Raw genomic sequence first — 18,964 nt, 5'->3', positions numbered from 1 at the left:
TATTATATATTCTACTCCCCTCAGTTTACATGGAATTCGGAGGTGATAATCACAGGTTGAAGGATTCAGTTTACATCCCACATCTGGAAAAAAGTGTGTAAGATTTTAAAAATTGACGCTCAGTTGTCCACAAGTTACCATCCAGGAACCGGTGAGCTAACCAAATGGCTAACTCAAGCATTAGAACAATACTTATAATGCTTAGCAATTCAGCAATTCTGGTGCAGAAAACTCTGGATGCTAAGATGTGTATATAATAACTCTGAACCTTAGGTTACTCATCATTCTTTTACCTTGATGGTTTTTACCCTAATATTCCCCCTTTTGGATGGCCAGAGATATCCTCACTACCTTCAGGACAAACACATCATAAACATTTTTGTGATATTTTGAAAAAGGCCAGAGGACATCTTAAAGAAGCAAGGGCCAAGCCCAAAAAAATACTGCCAAAATGCATTCTAGGGTGCCAACATACAAACTAGGAGATTGAGTTTGGTTAGCAACAAAACATTTAACCTAAAGTGGAAATCAAAAAATGAAACAAGATCCTGTTACCTTTTACCCTAAGTGAGAATAAAAATCCAGCATTTAAACTAAAACTACCCACTACACTGCACATTCATCCACTGTTTTACGTTTCATTGCTCAAATTGTTCTATGAAGAGACTGTTTGGCAAACCACAATACCTGTTAAAGTTGATGGAGACAAAGAATATGAAGTGAAGCAAATTTTAGATTCCAAAAGAGTGAGAGGTCAGATATACTACTTAATTTACTGGAAGGGATTTGGATCAGAGAGTGGACACTGGAAACCAGTTGGCCATCTCGATATCCTTCAATTCTTTAAAAGATTTCACCAGCAAAGCCTTGACAAGCAGGAAAACTACCAAGATGGAAGTCATTGATAGGGTGCGGTCATGATCCCTCAAACAATATGCACCATAAACAAAACCTTTGGCCAAAGGAAGCTAAATTATTCCCCCAAAGTATGCACCCCCCAAATTTGACATTAGCAGCTAGGACACGGAGAAGTCGCTTACTGTACAATTTTGACACACAGCATATTTGGAGGCAAAGTTTCCCTTACATAAAACATAGAATAGAACTCACCACTAGCAGGTATGTAACTTGAGCTTAAAATGTTTTAAAAGACAACAACCAATGCTTTAAAAAGCACACATTTGGGCTGGTCACCAGAAGCACACCTGCTAGGTATTATACTTGATATAAGAGCCCTTATGGAAGAACATTTTATTCAAGGTTGCAATGGATCATGAAATCTAGGTGGCTATTTTGGAAACCGGATGATGTTTAAGCCACGCTGTACTCACCACACCTTAATTAGCATTTAACATTGCTGAAGCAAGTTGCCACCGTGAGCAAGCCTGAACTTACCTGCGACACGGTCCTGATTACAGGTCGATGATCCGACGTCTGCCTCCTGCAAGCATCTTGGTCCATCTTGAGTAACTTGAAAGAAAAGAAGAGAACAGAAACATAAGACAAATACTAACTCAGTTTCTTCAATTTCTTCAATTCATGGGAGCAAGTGCATAGTATGTATATATAATCAACAGCTTTTTCTGAAGACATTGCCAAGTATGAACAAGTCCTGATACAGGGCTGCTGATACCTCCCCACAGTCATGGTGCTTGTACTGACGGTTTTTATGTTTTCATGGGTGTACCCACTAGAGTTTGATTTTTGTTTTCTGACATGCTGCCCCGTTATGGATTTTAAATGGGGTGCCCGGATTTTTAGGTCGAGCCTGGGCAGCGCATTCGCTGCTCTGTGAGGCATGCTGTATTCAGGTAGGGATTTGAAGATCCGTCTACTCTCCACCCATATTTTTTATTGCAAGATGTCATTGTCCACTGTAAATTGTGGCTGTTCATTGGTCAAAAGGCTTAGTAGTCCCTCCTTAGTAGCGCCTTGTCTCATTTTGTAACCTCCCATGGCGACACCACCCTGTTACATGTGTTGTTGCTCAGTAGGCTTTAATCACAGCCTCCGAGCACTATTTTCTCAAATAGCTTGGCAGGACACACTTTCTTTTAATGCTTTTTAAAAAGAATTATAGCACAGGCGCTGGCATTTGCCATGCAATAGGTCTAGCGTTTGCGAGAGTATAAGCTATTGGCATTGTAAATGACAATGCCTTTTATTTATGTGTTGTTTTTCAAACAGATTAAATAAAAGGCATTGTCATTTACAATTCCTTTTTTTAAAAATCTGTTTGAAAAACAACACATAAATAAAAGGCATTGTCATTTACAATGGCAATAGCTCAAACTCTAGTAAATGACTTATGCATTGCAAATGCTTGTTTAAGACTTTGGTGAGGTGTTCTCCCATTCATATGTTTATGGGTTATGACGTACTGACTGGACCCCTCCTCGATGTTGAGAGCATATGTGCTCCATGGTGCTGGCCCACTAGGGCTTGATTGTTATGCCAGGGATACTGCTCCGTCTGGGGCTTTTTCAAGGGGATTTTCCCCTCATTGTAATCCTTTAATGTCACCGCCATCCAGATATTTATGGGCTATGATAATCTGTTGGCATCCCCCATAAAAAATATGACCTGACTTAAAGCTAATCATTCTATTTGCCACTTTTTCTGTTGCTACAGTGGGTTATGTTCTTAAGAACGCGCTTCTCCATTACGTATAAGTAAGGATCACTTACTGCAATGTGCGAACTCGTTTTGAAGTGGTGTTTCATCTTTTTCAAATTTGATAACTGTAACCTGAATTTGTTCACATTTGATGTGATTTGAATACAATGTAAGAATGTAGTTGCTTAATGATTGGGATAAATGGTGTAACAACTCCTGTTTTAGAACCCATGACAAGATGGCCAAAATATATTAATTTACCAGGACATAAACTCTGGTCCATTTTTACTGTTTACATAATTTTGTAAGCTAAACACTAGATGATTTAAAACACACTTTGTTGTAATGCTACTTAACCTATGACCAAGGAGACTTGATCTCCGAAATGTGTCAGGCTGCATCTTACCATTATCCTGTTTGAATGAACCCATGCTGATTAACTGCATCTGAATTGTGGACCGTCTTCTATTAACCCCTTTAACAAGGGGAACTTAATAGGATTTCCGGACTGGTTGGTTATTGAGGAGGTTCACTAGCCACCCCCCCCCGCAAATCGCCACATTGTAAAATTGTAAAATTGTCATTTATATTCATATTTTTGCTTGTACAGTCTGTGCTTGCTGTGCTTGAGATTGTGTGCCTTATGCGTGCGTCGCTTTGGTTCTATGGCATGCTATTTTTATTTGTTCCATTCCTGTAACAGTTCTCTCATGTAACGTAACTGGTCCTATTGTACAGTGCTCTGACACCTTCGGGTAAAGTCCGCGCTTTATAAGAATGCATTAAAAAAAAAATAATAAGTGGCGGTCACCAGTAGGTAAATATAGTTAGGACCTAGTTTTCTTTAGGAAAATAGTTTTTTGATTTGCCAATATCTTTGGCGCCGTTTGATGAATCTTTGTGAAATTTACAAAACTAATGAGGTGCACTGGTCAGCTCCTGTCCTGAAAGTTTTCAGGGTGATTTGTCAAGCAGCGGCCGAGAAAAAAGGGGGTCCCAAAACGCATTTTCCTCATGTTAATTTCCATAGGAAATTTTGAAACAGTCTACAGCCCAAATTGCTGAATGGAATTACACCACATTTGGCAAAAAGGTAGCTCTTGGCTCAGAGAGTGACTTTGTTTAAAAATTAGTAAATCTGTTCAGCAGTTTCTGAGAAATGTTAATATTTACAGACATCAATATTACAGGATTGTGAGATCTGATTGGCTGAACCCTCCAATCTCGAGCCTGATAGCTGATTGGCTGCCAACACTTCAAACCAGGAAATGTTGACAGCCATCTTGGTTGAACCAATTCACAAGAAAAAAGGTGAAAAAAGTATTAAAAACTAAGAAAAGGGGTCAGGTTAGAAACACTCTGACCCCCTAGGCCTGCACACGGGCCCAAAAAAGCATTTAAGTACCAGGGCTGATCTAATCTGACTTCTGCTGAAACTGAAAGTGCTCCCGCTGATCAGATCAGCCCTGAACAGCGCCCTCTGGTGGACAATGTTTTTTCTTCTCTGTGTCACACTCCTCAGGGCTCCTAACACCGTCACTGACCATCTCCCTCAAATATTTCAAACTAAGTTTACAAATAAAACAATTGTATACTTGAAAAGTTTTTGCTTTGAAAATGTAGGCAGAACGTTTTTTGATTAGTGTGCATACCAGACATCTTCACGCTGCTGTTCAATAAGACTGCTGAGTTAAGTGAAAAGAACAGCCAGTGGACTTGTCTGAGATAGGAAGAAGGGTAGGAGATGTTTTGCAAAATGAGACTAAAGGCAGCTATCTCAGCTTGGAGGTGTTTGCACAACAAAGCCGTTTTGTACAGAGTTACACTATTCCATAATTCTTTCCTGAGATGGCCGCTGCCATTCACTGGTCAAGTATGAACAATCTGGGCGGCAGTCTGCCCAGCTCTGACAAGCACGATTGTGCCTTTGAGCTGTGGAAGTTGTCAATCAGACTGCATATAATTCTTGCACTGAGTTTGGAAAATGTGTGAAAAAAGTAATGAGAGGCTGCGCAGCTCTTCTGTTTGTTCTACGTTTTGTTATGCAGGCTCTGCTGAGCAGTGTGCTTACATAGTGCACCAGCCCTGAAGAATCAAGAAGCTCAAACGTGTAAAGGATTTCCTGTATAAACATGAGTGGTTATTTTATTTTATTTATTTTGGAAAACCATGGGAAATGAGTTCTTTTAGCATCTGCAGCAGGTGAAAGTATCTAAGATGCATATATTTGTAGTGATGGAGCAAGGATTCAAGAGAATGAAATTTTCTCGGATCAATCTCTCATTAACAAGAACTAATCACTAGAAATACAAAAGAAGTGAAAGATAACATGCAGACGACATTCACATATGGAGAAAAGAGCTTTATGCACGCTTGAATAACAAAGAATTATTTGCAACGCAACCCAATCTCTCTTGAAAATGAAAAACTCTTTTGCGCATGTGCAAAGTAGAACTATGTAGATAACCACATGACTAACCCGGTAACACTCTCATGCATTCGCAGAAGTTACTAACCTTAGGTCTTAAGGCACTGCGTGACTGGCATATGCTTACCTGAACTTTGAAGAAGATCTTGCTGCTAATGCCTTTGCTTAAAGAAGGAGAATTTAACATGGGATAGAGTAGAAGTGGATGGTTAACAGTGACAATCAAGTATTTGAGAAATTAACATCTGTTTATGATTCCTTTCTTTATAGTGTATGTTTAGGCCTAATGGGTTAAACCAATGAAAAAGATGGCGTTTCAGATGGATGCCAGCTAGGACATGCACAGTGTGATAAAGAAATGACCCTCTGACCGTATCACTGACAGGCTGCCAAGAGCCAAGGACAAGTCGCTGTGTGAACTCATTCATCGACTGAAGGATCCTATTGAGAAATTGTTTCAATTGATACACCAGATGCATGAGAAAATAATAAGGCAGAATAATAAATGAGCTAAAGGGGAAGGGTTTGTTAAACAAAAGAATTAGTTGAGAAATTGAGCATGACAGTATGAGGTGATGACAACTCCCCTGCCCCTGCTCAATCACAGTCCACTGATATTTGCAACTTTAACGGTGAGACATGCAGAAATGAAGACTATAACTAGGGTGACTAAAAAGATTAAGTATGCAATGTAAACTGATAGTGGACTTCGATGCTGAGTGAGGTGTAGGCGAGAGCTGCTGATGAAAAGAAGAGAACAGACTGGGAAGATTGATTTCTGAAAGACAGCTTGATTGGATTGAAGATTACAGAAGAATATCGAGGAGGGAGGAAGTGCAAGAGAGGGATGCATCCGGTGCGTCGGTTCTATAGAGAAGTTTAGTAAGTATTGCCCTGTCCTGACTGTCCCATAGGCTTTGTCTCCTGAATTCTTAATCAGGAGACCACCATCAGTCCTTTGGCCAGGGGGTTGGTTTCCTGGTTCACTACTGGGTAATTATTATTCTGCCTTTGGATTTACATTTCTGTTGCAAATGAATGATTTATTTTGTCTTTTGTCTCTTCATCTATCCACTCCTAATGCATTGAATTATTGAATGATACTGTGAATTGAATATATTTGATAAAATAATTTTTCTATCCCATGAAAGTTGATGGAATTTGCACTGTGAATCTGTACAAATGAGTGTTCACTCTTGACTGAGATTTAGATCAAATTCAATTAATCTTACCCGGAAACTATAGTTATTTCATGAAGTAAGTTAGTTAGTTAATTGTTAATATCACCATCAACTATTCGACAAAATGGTCCATTGACCAAAGGAAGAGTGTTGATCTGTGAAGATTAGTTAGACATTGATTAATCAAGATCAAAGTGAATATAAATCTTTACTCCCAGCGAAACAGCCAGGAAACCTGAATGTATATATGGGTCCATTTTAATTTCTTGTTGACTGCGAAGTGGTTCAGTAGCTTGTAAAGTTCACATCTGGCACCTGCTCAGTGTCTTATTTTTTCACCACGATAACTCTCCATTAGCTTCAGACCGTACTCTTGAAATCTGCAAATTGTAACTATTCAAAGTTCCAGAGCCTGGAGAGACTTGTGTAGATATAGGGTGTGGCTTCACTAGCTCACCCAGAAACAGGCCTTGCTCCGGAAGGGAATGACAGCCAGTGTTCAGGAGTGAGGAACACTCCATGGAGGATGATATTTACTCTCCTATGGGCCTGTATTGATTGACCCACATCCTGAAATATCTATCCTGCAGCAGGCACTTTCTCTGCAATCATACTGGGGTGACAACGCTCTGCTTCCTGGACTCCTGTTGTGTGCCACTACGATTGACACTAAACCCTCACTCAGACTTCCCTAGCTATGACTACTCTCTTACTATAGTATCTGTAGGTATTCAGAGGTTGCATAGCAGCATGTACCTATGGACACTTTTACATTATAATTTGCTGACTACTGAACTGTACTATAGTCCAAAAAAAAAAGTCTAATAGATGACCTATGTGTCGAGGCATTTGGGAGCATATTTAGTGTAGGCTGTGTGGAAACTGAACACGCCGAAGTTAAGGTGATTGGCATATTAGAGAGTGAGGCTATGTGCAAGTTAACAGCTTTCCTCAAAGCCTCTCACATTCTTTGGCTGTATAAGCTAAGTTTTTTCCAGCATGTACCCATCTCTGGCTTTTTATGGTGTGTGCATGCATTTTCTGTACCAGATGCTCAAGTACATCTCTGAATGCTTGCAAGCCATATCTTTGCTTGTAAAAACAATGTGTTTTTCTAGCAGAGAAATGATGATTGCAAACATGGAACACTGGGCATTTCTGAATGTATATGTAGTTAGTTAGTACAATGAATATCCCAGATTAACTGTGTGGGGAACCGAGGAACTGACGCAGGCCTCCATATAAGAATACTGGTTTTCTGTGTGGCATAACTGGAAAAGGTCTCTAAATGAGGAGACAGAACTCTGTTCCATTTCTCTGGCCATCTCTTCTGTACTTAATTTGCAGAAGAGGCAGCAGGGGAATTGTTTAACTGCTTGATTTTTTTAAATTTGCATTATTTTTTGCAAGTGAAGTAATTGAGGGTATTATCACTTGTCAGGTCTGTGAAACATAGCGCTACCTCCTTTTTTAAAAATACAACTTTAGCAAAGCACTGCCAACCCTTTTAACTTTGATTCCTAAGAACAGCTATCACCTTTCACTCCCGCTTTGAAGCGGCGCACTCACCTCGTTCCACCGCAGGGCTCCTCCCCTGATTGTTGTGGAGGGTGTTGTGCGTTGCACCTTGACCCAATTGTTCGCAGCTGGCGGGGCTCGGTGGAGGCGGGTTCGGACGGCCACATGACCTAGAGCTTCCCTCTACTTGATGCCAGCCAGTTCACTCACGCAGCGGACGGTGTCAGTTTTGTGGCCGGTCTCGGTGGAGGCGGACTCAGACGGTCACATGACCTAAAGCTTCCCTCTACTTGATGCCAGCCGGTTCACTCGCGCAGCGGACGGTGTCAGGTCTGTGAAACCTAGTGCTACCTTCTTTTTTAAAAATACAACTTTAGCAAAGCACTGCCACGCCTTTTAACTTTGATTCCTAAGAACAGCTATCACCTTCACTCTCGCTTTGAAGCAGCACACTCACCTCCTCCACCGCAGGGCTCCTACCCTGATTGTTGTGAAGGGTGTTGTGCACTGCACTTGGACCTAATTGCTCGCAGCTGGCGGGGCTTGGCGGAGGCAGGCTCGATGGTCACATGACCTAGAGCTTCCCTCTACTTAAAGCAAATGCCATTCCTCACGCGCAGCGGGCACGCCGCAGGTGCGCCTAAGGCAAGCCCGTCCGCGCCCAAACAGGTCCAGGGGCCACGACCCCTGCCCAAAAACACTCAAAACAAATTGTCTTTTCTGCCGATAAGCTCCTTGCACTTCGCCCACGAGCTAAACAAGGCTGTACTTGGCTCCCAATGAATAGGACAAGCTCCAAACTATGCCCCAACTGCAAATTCTCCCCTGACTCCCCACAACTGTGCCTCCCTTCCCCGCCAGGGACGATGGTGAACCCCTTATCATCAACCCAGTCCACCAATAACTTCACCTTCCTCAGTCTTAACTGCCGCTCATTACCCAAGCATAAAAGGGACTTCTATGACCTTCTGGCAGACGAACAACCCGACGCCTGTGCCTTATCCTTTCCTAACCTGACAACCCCCTTCCTCATACACTCCAAAAACTTCTCAATCCTAGGTGATCTTAATCTCCACCTAGATGACTCTACGTGCAGCAATTTCATATCCGATCTAGCTGCCATGAACATCACACTCTTTAACTCGGTCTCCACTCACTCAGCCGGCCATCTCCTCGATCCTATCTTCTCTAACCTTCCTCATATTCACTGCACTCCTGCAGTGTCTTTAGATTGGTCGGACAACTTCTTATCTAAATTCAGTTTGGCCCCCCCCCTCTCGCTCCCACCCCTCCCAGCTCATCCCTTAAAATTCCTAAAAGAGACTGGAAAAAATTGGATTTAAGCGTCCTTAATCAGCTCCTATGCTCCAATCCACCCTCAGCTCATTCCAGTATTGAAATACTATCAGGAGATATTGAAACACAATCAGGAGATGTTAATGACGGGCTCTCAGGCACCATAAACGCCTGCCTCCCCCTTACTCAGAAAAAACATAAGAACCATCGAAATCCGGCTCCTTGGTTCAGCGAAACCTTAAAAGCGGAGAAATCTAAATGTAAGCACCTAGAACGGAGATGGAAGAAAGACTACTCTCCCGACTCCAAAGAGGCCTACAAGAAGGCAAAAAAACACTACTACAATCTATGCACTACCGTTAGGGCCAGCTTTGTCTCTAAAGCCATTTCTGAGGCTACTAATTGTTCTAAAACGCTCTTTGGACTGGTTAAAGAGCTGGCTGGCTCCGAGACCACTGCAAAACCACCACCCCTGAACAAAAACCAGTGCGAAGAGCTCGCACAATTCTTCACGAAAAAAATTGAAACAATCGATCTGGACATAGCTAACTCATACTCCAACAGGACCCTGCAACCACACACAACCACATCTCGAGCCACTACCTGCCCTTCTACAATCGACTCTCCTCACACTAACTCACACATGGATTCCTGGCCACTTCTCAACCTGGACTCCCTGAAAAATATTTTAGGGAAATTAAAATCTGGCTCACCTGAGGACCCTCTTCCCATCCCAATATTAAAACAACTTGACCACCCCATCTATCCCTGATTTTCAAAACCCTAAACTTTTCCCTGCTAGAATCCACAGTCCCTGCTCATTGGAAACACGCCATGGTGACACGTCTCTTGAAAAAGCCTACGCCGGACGCAAGAGATTTATCCAACTTTCGCCCAATTTCTCTTCTGCCAGCTTTCTCCAAGATTCTTGAGAGACACATTCACTTCAACCTCTCCCAGTTCATTGAATCCAATCAAATTCTCCATCCCTCTCAATCCGGCTTTAGAACTGGATTCTCCACCGAAACTACATTACTGGGAGTCACAGAGAGTCTGCGCCACCATCTTGATAGAGGAGACACAGCTGCGCTCATATTGCTCGACCTCAGCGCAGCGTTCGATACGATCTCACACATCATACTCATTAATACACTAAGCTCACTGGACATTCGTGGCCCAGTATTGAAATGGATCTCCTTTTTCCTTACACACGGTATGTTTCAAATTTTCTCTACCACCGCCAATTCCAATTTTCACTCTTTACCTTATGGGGTACCCCCAGGCTCTGTGCTCAGTCCCATGCTTTTTAACTTGTACGCCAGGCCTCTAAGCATACATTGCCAAGCAAGCCTGTCTAACCCTATTCACTTACACAGATGAGTCCCAGATCACCTTTTCCCTTTCAAGCACTGATCCCGGCTCCACCTCCCTCCTTCAATCAGGCGTAGGGAAAATCGCTACTTGGATGAATGACACCCCCTAAAATTGAATGTCGGAAAGTCCTGATTCTTGGTAAAAAGAAACGCCTATGGAGCACGTCACACTGGCCTGCAGAGATGGGGACCCTCCCGCTGCCTTCCAGATACGTCCGTAACTTGGGAATTACTATTGATGATGCCTTAACCATGCACCAGCAGGTAATCAAGGTCTCAACCGTCTGCTTCACCATCTTGCGTTTGCTTAGGAAAATCATCTGGATGTTGCCAAATGACACACAAAAATCTGTGGTCCATGCCCTTATAACATCCCGGCTGGACTACGGAAATGTCCTTTATTTGGGTGCTAACAAGGCAGTGACTAGACAACTGCAGCTGGTACAAAACTCTGCCGCAAGATTACTGTGCAAAATTCCCAAAACCGCCCACATATCCGGACATCTACGCGACCTACATTGGCTCAGGGTAGAGAGTCGTATCAAATTCAAAACCCTGAGCTACATGTTTAAAATCAAAATGGGCTCCACAATACCTACAATCCCTTGTACGTCCCTACACTCCCTCTCGCCACCTCCGATCTATATCTCACGGAAACATTACTGTACCTAGAATCAAACTCACCAGGATGGGTTGCAGATCTTTCTCATACCTAGGACCCACACTGTGGAACTCTCTCCCCCTTGACATCTGTAAAGAAACCATCTACACATGCTTTCGCAGAACCCTTAAGACCTGGCTATTCAACCAAGAACTCTGTCTATCCGTATTAACTTCATTTTACCAGCACTCTGCCCGTCCAGCGCCGGGAAACCCTTTTTGGGTAGCTGTCGTGCTCTACAAGCTTAAAAAATAAATAAATAAATATAGAAGTTCTGCTTACAGCACGCTGCACCTTTCCATTCTTTTGCTCAGAAACAAATACCCTGGGGGCACAGGCTGCTGGGGAAAGTAAATACTCTTCAGATCTAATTTGCATTTGTAAGCCAGCAGGTCAAGCATGGGTGGAGGCAGACTGCACCATTGCATTTCAGAGGTGTACTCTTTTTTAGGTGTTTGTTGCAGTCAGAACTCTTATCCGGTGCGTAATCGGCGGTGGAGCCTTACCGCAATTATCTTTCCCAAAAATCTCCTTCTGAAGATTAAGTGAAACGCACTCACGTGTAGTTTGGTTCCCAAATCTTCGTATTCAATTCATTTGGCAAAAAGATTACGGAGACAACCGACGCGTTTCGCTATATCAGATAGCTTGATCACGGTATACTGGTTGCCTACAAATTAGCCAATAAAACCATTTACACCCCATCATGTGATTAGTGAACAGCAACCTCCTTTCTGGATGACTTATGGGAGATGTAGTTAAACTTTTTTTTTCCCTTCCCTTTCAGATTTACTTTAGGGAGATTTGTTTATTTTCAATCCAACTTTATTGGTACTAATGTTGGTTTATCGCCCTTCCATTGTCGAAAGAGCTTCAGCATATAACGGTTTCATAAATATTTTACATAACATCCACCATTGTTTCCTTTCCTCAGTGTTTTCTGTGATTTAAAGCTGTTAAGGGAAAAACCGGGGGAGAAAACCGTTTTACAGAAATTATTAGAAGGTCTCTTTTGTGTATTTTTAAAGTATTTTTTATATATATCTATGAGATAAGCAACAATTAACAGTGCACACTGATTAAAAAACTGATGATCTCCGTCCAGACATGGAACCTGCTTGTTCCTTATGTCATCGGACCGTATCATAATTCAGTTTTTAGTTATCCTCGTCTATTGACTATCTTAATCGTGGAGTTCTGCCCTCCAGTGGGCTAGATTCTCCTGACTGTTGCTACGTCTCCCCTTACTATCAATACTCCCCTATTTTAGTGCTCAATTTGATATTGGTGTTAATTACATAGCTACACAGATTTTGATATGTCCGATATTGTGGATGCTGGTACCCAATATGTTTTTGAGTCCTGAAATGTATGATATGTCTGGACTCCCTCTGTCTAAATTTCTTCTCACGGTTTCCCCCTCTCTCACTTGGGGGGACTGTTTCGAGAGCCCAGAATGTTAACAATTTCCAGTCCCCTTTATGATCCATTTCCATGTGTTTTGCGACCGTATTGCTGCGATCTCTGTTAATTTTCGCTCGTACATGTTCTAAAATCCTCTTTTTGAGTTCACATATTGTGCTCCCTATGTATTTAAGCGAGCACAGACATTTGATCATGTAAACCACAAATTGGCTCTTACAGGTAATCAGTTCCTTGATTTGCCATATTTTCTTATTTGGTAATTCAACCTGATTATTGTTCTTGGCAATCTGACACACCTTGCAGCTGGAACATTTTCTAAACCCTTTTGTTTGTAACCATTGATATCCTTTTAGTTTGCTGGCAGTTTGGTAATGACTGTGGACTAATTTGTCCCACAGATTTTGTGCCCTTCGATAGGTTATGTTGGGGTGATTGCCCATCAGTTTCCCAATTGTTGGATCCATTTGCAGTAGTTTCCAGTTCTTCTCAAGATCTGATTGATTTCTTTGGCTTCACAGCAATAATCCATTATTAGTCTCCCGGGTTCCGTTGCCGCTTGGTTGTTTATTTGTGGTTTCATTTTCACTCTGAGAGTGTCTTGTCTCAGTTTCTGATTAGCTCTCATCCATCCTCTTTTGATGCTATGATCTTTATAGCCTTGTTGTTTAAATCTAACTGCAGTTTTTTTGCTGTTCTCTTGCCACTCATTTTCCTCTGAACAAATTCTCCGAATTCTCAAGAATTCACCGTGTGGAATGTTTTCAGTGACTGTGGATTTATGAAAACTGGTTGCATGAAGTGTGGCATTCGTGGAGGTCTCCTTCCGATGCAGAGTAGTTTGTACTTCATTGTTGCGTATATAGATTTCTGTGTCTAAGAATGTAACTCGGTCTTTGCTGATGGTATAAGTAAACTTGATCTTAGCTTTTGTGGAGTTCAAGATTAAGAAATATTCCTGAAACTCTGCAGCTGTACCATCCCATACGATCAGAAGATCATTTATATAACGCACCCATTTTGTGATCTTATTTACATACTTGTCATTGTTGGGGTGCCATGCCACCTGTTTCTCCCACCACCCCATCACAAGACAAGCATATGCCGGACTGAAGGAGAACCCCATTGCGCAAACCTTTGTTTGTTGGTAGATTTCATTACCGAAGAGGAAGACATTCTGTGTTAAGCATATTTTGATCATGTCCGTCAGCATCTGATTGTGTTGAGCATATTGAATATTTCTTTCCCTCAAAAAGAAGCCCCAGGCCAATAATCCAATGGTATTTTCAATGTTAGTATATAGGGATATTACATCCATGGTTATTAGCATGTGCATGTATGTTAAAAAAAGCTTTTTTGTATTTAACTGAAATGGTGAAACTTCAGAAGAGAAGCACTATGGCTAAAAGGCAGGATTTTCAAACTTTTGGAAAGAGCCAGGTCTTAAGTCTTTTTCGGAACAAAGTCAGATTCTGAATACTCCTGATTTGAAGGGGAAGATGATTCCAGTGGCGGGCTGCTGCTACACTGAAAGGTCTCCCTCCCAGGGTGACCTTCTTTGTCCTGTGGATTCTGACCAAACTAGCAGAAGAGGAGCGGAGAGTACGTGTAGGTTCAAACCAGTGGAACCTATCCTGAATCAATTTAGGACCCTGCCCATGAAGTGCTATGAATACAATACACAGAGATTTGAACAGGATCCTCTGGGCTACCGTTAGCCAATGTAGCTCAGCCAGTGCTTGTGTTGTCGAGGACCCAGAGCTAATTTAGCTGCTGCTACCTGGATGCTCCGGAGCCTGGCAATCAGGTATCCTGGGGATTCCAGCAGCAGAGCGTTACAGTAATCCAGACGGCTCAAAATAATACTTCTGACTACCGTGGTACGTGCCTGTACTGGCAGAAATGGTAGCACTTTCCGGAGACCTCGAATGAGGGTGTAACAGCCTCCCACCAGTTTATTAACATGAGACCCCAGATTTAGTTCCTCATTAAAGCTGACCCCCAGGTTACGTATGTTATTCACTGGTGTCGGTATGCCATCTGAAACTATAGGTCAGAAGTCAGCTGGCAGGGCTCGAGGTACCCCCCCCCACCTTGCATTGTAGGATTTCAGTTTTATTACTGTTGAACTGGAGTGAGTTCTCCCTCAGCCATATCGCCATTTCTCACATACATGTGTAAAAACTATTCAGGGAATCCCCCTGGACACCGTCAAGAGTTACCATAACCTGCGTATCAACTGCATAGTTAATCACACTGATGTTATGTGCGTTGATGATTTCCAGCAATGTATGCGTTAAACAGGATGGGGCTAATGGAGGATCCCTGCTGTACCCTTTACAAATTCTGACTGATACGGAGGGAGCGCCACTGCTTGCCATCTATCCGATAGATAGGAGCGCATCCAGCTCAGTGCTATGCCCGTTACCCCTAGGGCTTCCAGCCTTGAAAGGAGGATGCCATGGTTGACCGTATCAAATGCGGCGGACACATTCGAAGAGTATCTAATACGGCCACCAAGGCTGTCTCGGTTCCATGAGCTGGTCTGAAACCCAACTGTTCCTCCTCCAGCTTGCTGTTTATCTCCAGAAAGTGAGACAAAGCCCTACTTACTCAACATTCCACGATCTTAACTGGGTAAGGTAAGAGGGATATTGGCCTGTAATTCTTATACCAGCCTGGATCTAGTGAGGGCTTCTTCAGGAGTGGTGGAACAATAGCCCGCTTCCAAGTGGGTGGCACCACTCCCGAGTTGAGAGACTGACAGCACAGTTGGTATAGAATAGGTAAGAGCTCCGACCCAAATTCTTTTATCAACTTTGGGGGCATAGGATCCAGTGGTGACCCTGACGAGACTCCTAAGGTCATACGGACAAACTCCTCCTCTGTAGGTAAGGGGAAGTTGTCCATAGTAGCCTCGGTAACCACCAGTTCACAAGCACTGTCCCAGTTATCATAGTCACATCTCCTCCCTTTTCCTGATCTGATAAGACAGATGATGGCACGTCCCTCAGGTTTTCCACAATTTTCTTTATTTTTCTTGAAAAAAGAGAGCCAACCCATCGTACAACTCTTGAGTAGGTTTAATTTCGCTATTGGTACAGTCAGGGTGGGTCATATTCCTCACTATCTTGAAAATATCCCTGGATTTGTTAGCACTTTTCAGGATTGTAGATGCGAAATATTCAGCTTTGGTAGTGATAATCTCTTTTTTATATTTCACTATATTAAGCCTCCAGCTAGATTTATCCTTCTCCAGGTAAGTCCTCCTAAACAGTTTTTCTGCCATTTTACAGGACAGTTTAAAGTTCCTTAGGGTTTCCGTATACCATGGGGCTGAGGGTCTTCCTCTTTTCCTGATGACTTTAATCGGGGCAAGTTGATCCAGCCTCCTAGTTACATGCTCATTGAGAGTGGCATAGTTCTCTGTAACCTGTTTACCAGGGTTAAACAGAGCTTCTGTCTGGAAAAGTGGGCTGCCCATTGGGGCCTTTCTCCATAGCCCTTTCCAGTCCCGACCCTGATAAGTCCTAACTTGTCCATCTTTGGACCTTATTTTATTCAAGAGGTGTGGCGCCCCGGCTAGGGCGACTGACTCCGGAATCTGGGGATCATGGTTCGATCCCCGGCACCGGTGGCAGATTAGCCCAGCACCATGTGAATCTGGGCAATAGCTTGCTTAATCCTTCTGACGGCCCCCAGCGCCTAGAGACCCTTACGGGTGATTGTGCGCTTTACAAATGTGGATTATTATTATTATTATTATTATTATTCAAGGATTGCACACTGAAGGTAACCAGATAGTGGTCTGTCCATCCCACCGGCAAAGTTTCCCCCATGGTGATAAGATCTTCCTTGGCAAAGACCAGATCTAAGGAGTGACCACCTATGTGTGTTGGAACGGTCACCCCCTGTTTCAGACCTAAGTTAGTACAGGACTGGGAGATGCTGTGAAAGGCTGTATCCGGATTTCCACTGGACCATAGGTTAAAATCCCCCAAGACTAACAGTCTGGTGTGACTAAGAGATAGATTATTATTTACCTCAATCAGTTCTTGTTGTTGCTGTGCGTTAATTGCCCCCGGTGGCCTATAGCAGACCACGCCCGTCAGGGAGTGGCCTGACTCATCCTTCACCGAGAAGCTTAGGAGCTCCACACAGGTGATTTCATCTATGTCCAGTGGGACAAAATTCAACTCTTCTCTAAAGATAAATCCAGTTCCGCCTCCCCGGCCCCTGGCACTGGGTTTATGCCGAGCCTTGTATCCCGCTGGGCAAGCTGGTTCAAGCTCCACCTCCATCCCTAGCGCTGTCCAGGTCTTTGTCAAAAACAGAGCGTCAAGACTGTGTGTCACGATTAGTAGCTGTATCTCGGTCGAGTGTTTGAGAAGAGATCTAACATTGAGCAGTCCGCACTTTATGCCGCCCGTCCTTGATGAATTAGATGCCGGCCCTGTCATTTCCTCCGATGGCAGTGTGATCGTTCCATCATCCCTAAGCAAATGAAGGGGTTTAATATGTGAATTAATATGTGGAAGGGATACCAGGCAGTTTATGCAGAAGGCTGTATGGTCCGTTGAGTAATTGTTAGGTGAGATTCGTGGGCATATTATGTCCCCCCTCAGAGGGACAAGGCTCATCAGAGTGTCTCTGGAGTAATGTATTCTCTCCGGAGGGCGAAGGGCCAGGGAGACTGGCCCCAGGCCCGGCTCGGGCGTGGACTGGCGGGACGGGCGCGGACGGGCGCGGACGGGCGCGGACGGGCGCGGACGGGCACGGACGGGCGCGGACGGGCTTGCCTTTGGCGCGCCTTCGGCGCGACTGCGGCGCACCCGCTGCGCGGCTGGCAACTCATCTGCTTTTATGCTGGATCCCCCCGGAAGTGATTCTGACAAGGGGGAGAAACTATGTCCCTCCACTCAATCGGCCTGCAAACACCGCGATGGACCGGGGACCAACTAAGCCCTGCACTAGGTAAGGAGGTGTGTCTGAGCAGCGAGTAGTACAAGTTAAAGAAAAACAAAGACAGTCAAATATTTTTTAAAAGAGCGAACTCGGCGAGTTTCAGTGTCAGATTAAAAGCAGCTTCTTACTCATAGTGCGCGTTGCTATCTCCACAAAGGAGGTTCCTGTTCACTAATCACATGATGGGGTGTAAATGTTTTTATTGGCTAATTTGTATGCAACCAGTATACCGTGATCAAGCTATCTAGTATAGCGAAATGTGTCGGTTGTCTCCGTAACCTTTTTGCCAAATTAATTAAATACAAAGATTCGGGAACCAAACTACCCGTGAGTGTGTTTCATTTAATCTTCAGAAGGAGATTTTTGGGAAAAATATATATATATATATATATAGAGAGATCTAACATTGAGCAGTCCGCACTTTATGCCGCCCTTCCTTGATGAATTAGATGCGGCCCTGTCATTTCCTCCAATGGCAGTGTGATCTTTCCATCATCCCTAAGCAAATGAAGGGGATTAATATGTGAATTAATATGTGGGAGGGATACCAGGCAGTTTATGCAGAAGGCTGTATGGCCCGTTGAGTAATTGTTAGGTGAGATTCGTGGGCATATTATGTCCCCCCTCAGAGGGACAAGCCTCATCAGAGTGTCTCTGGAGTAATGTATTCTCTCCGGAGGGCAAAGGCCAGGGAGACTGGCCTCCGGCCCGGCTCGGGCGCGGATGGGCGCGGACGGGCGCAGACGGGCTTGCCTTTGGCGCGCCTGCGGCACGCCCACTGCGCGGGCGGCAACCCATCTGCTTTTATGCTGGATCCCCCCGGAATTGATACTGACAAGGGGGAGAAACTATGTCCCTCCACTCAATCGGCCTGCAAAGACCGCGATGGACCGGGGACCAACTAAGCACTGCACTAGGTAAGGAGGTGTGTCTGAGCAGTGAGTAGTACAAGTTAAAGAAAAACAAAGACAGTGTAAATATTTTTGAAATGAGCGACCTCGGCGAGTTTCAGTGTCCGATTAAAAGCAGCTTCTTACTCGTAATGCGCATTGCTATCTCCAGAAAGGAGGTTCCTGTTCACTAATCACATGAAGGGGTGTAAATGTTTTTATTGGCTAATTTGTATGCAACCAGTATACCGTGATCAAGCTATCTGGTATAGCGAAACGCGTCGGTTGTCTCCGTAACCTTTTTGCCAAATTAATTAAATACGAAGATTTGGGAACCAAACTACCCGTGAGTGTGTTTCATTTAATCTTCGGAAGAAGATTTTTGGGAAATATATACTTATATAGAGAGATCTAACATTGAGCAGTCCGCACTTTATGCCGCCCCTCCTTGATGAATTAGATGCCGGCCCTGTCATTTCCTCCGATGGCAGTGTGATCTTTCCTTCATCCCTAAGCAAATGAAGGGGATTAATATGTGAATTAATATGTGGGAGGGATACCAGGCAGTTTATGCACAAGGCTGTATGGCCCGTTGAGCAATTGTTAGGTGAGAT

At 43.6% G+C, this 18,964-nt stretch overlaps 1 protein-coding gene across 1 annotated transcript in view; it reads right to left on the bottom strand.

The window, feature by feature from the left end:
- SLC2A9 (solute carrier family 2 member 9) overlaps positions 1-18,964 on the bottom strand; it is a 2,336,117-nt gene that overhangs the window by 2,261,592 nt on the left and 55,561 nt on the right. Inside the window, exon 2 of the mRNA XM_078678475.1 lies at positions 1,396-1,470. Within this exon, the coding sequence (XP_078534601.1) occupies positions 1,396-1,461 (66 nt within the window). The 5' untranslated portion in view covers positions 1,462-1,470. The remainder of the gene's footprint in view (positions 1-1,395; positions 1,471-18,964) is intronic.

The sequence above is a fragment of the Lissotriton helveticus genome, chromosome 2_2 (genome assembly GCF_964261635.1).
Source record: "Lissotriton helveticus chromosome 2_2, aLisHel1.1, whole genome shotgun sequence".
NCBI lineage: Eukaryota > Metazoa > Chordata > Amphibia > Caudata > Salamandridae > Lissotriton > Lissotriton helveticus.
The sequence above is the reverse complement of the archived record's forward strand: the minus strand, read 5'-3'. Positions and strand labels throughout refer to the sequence as shown.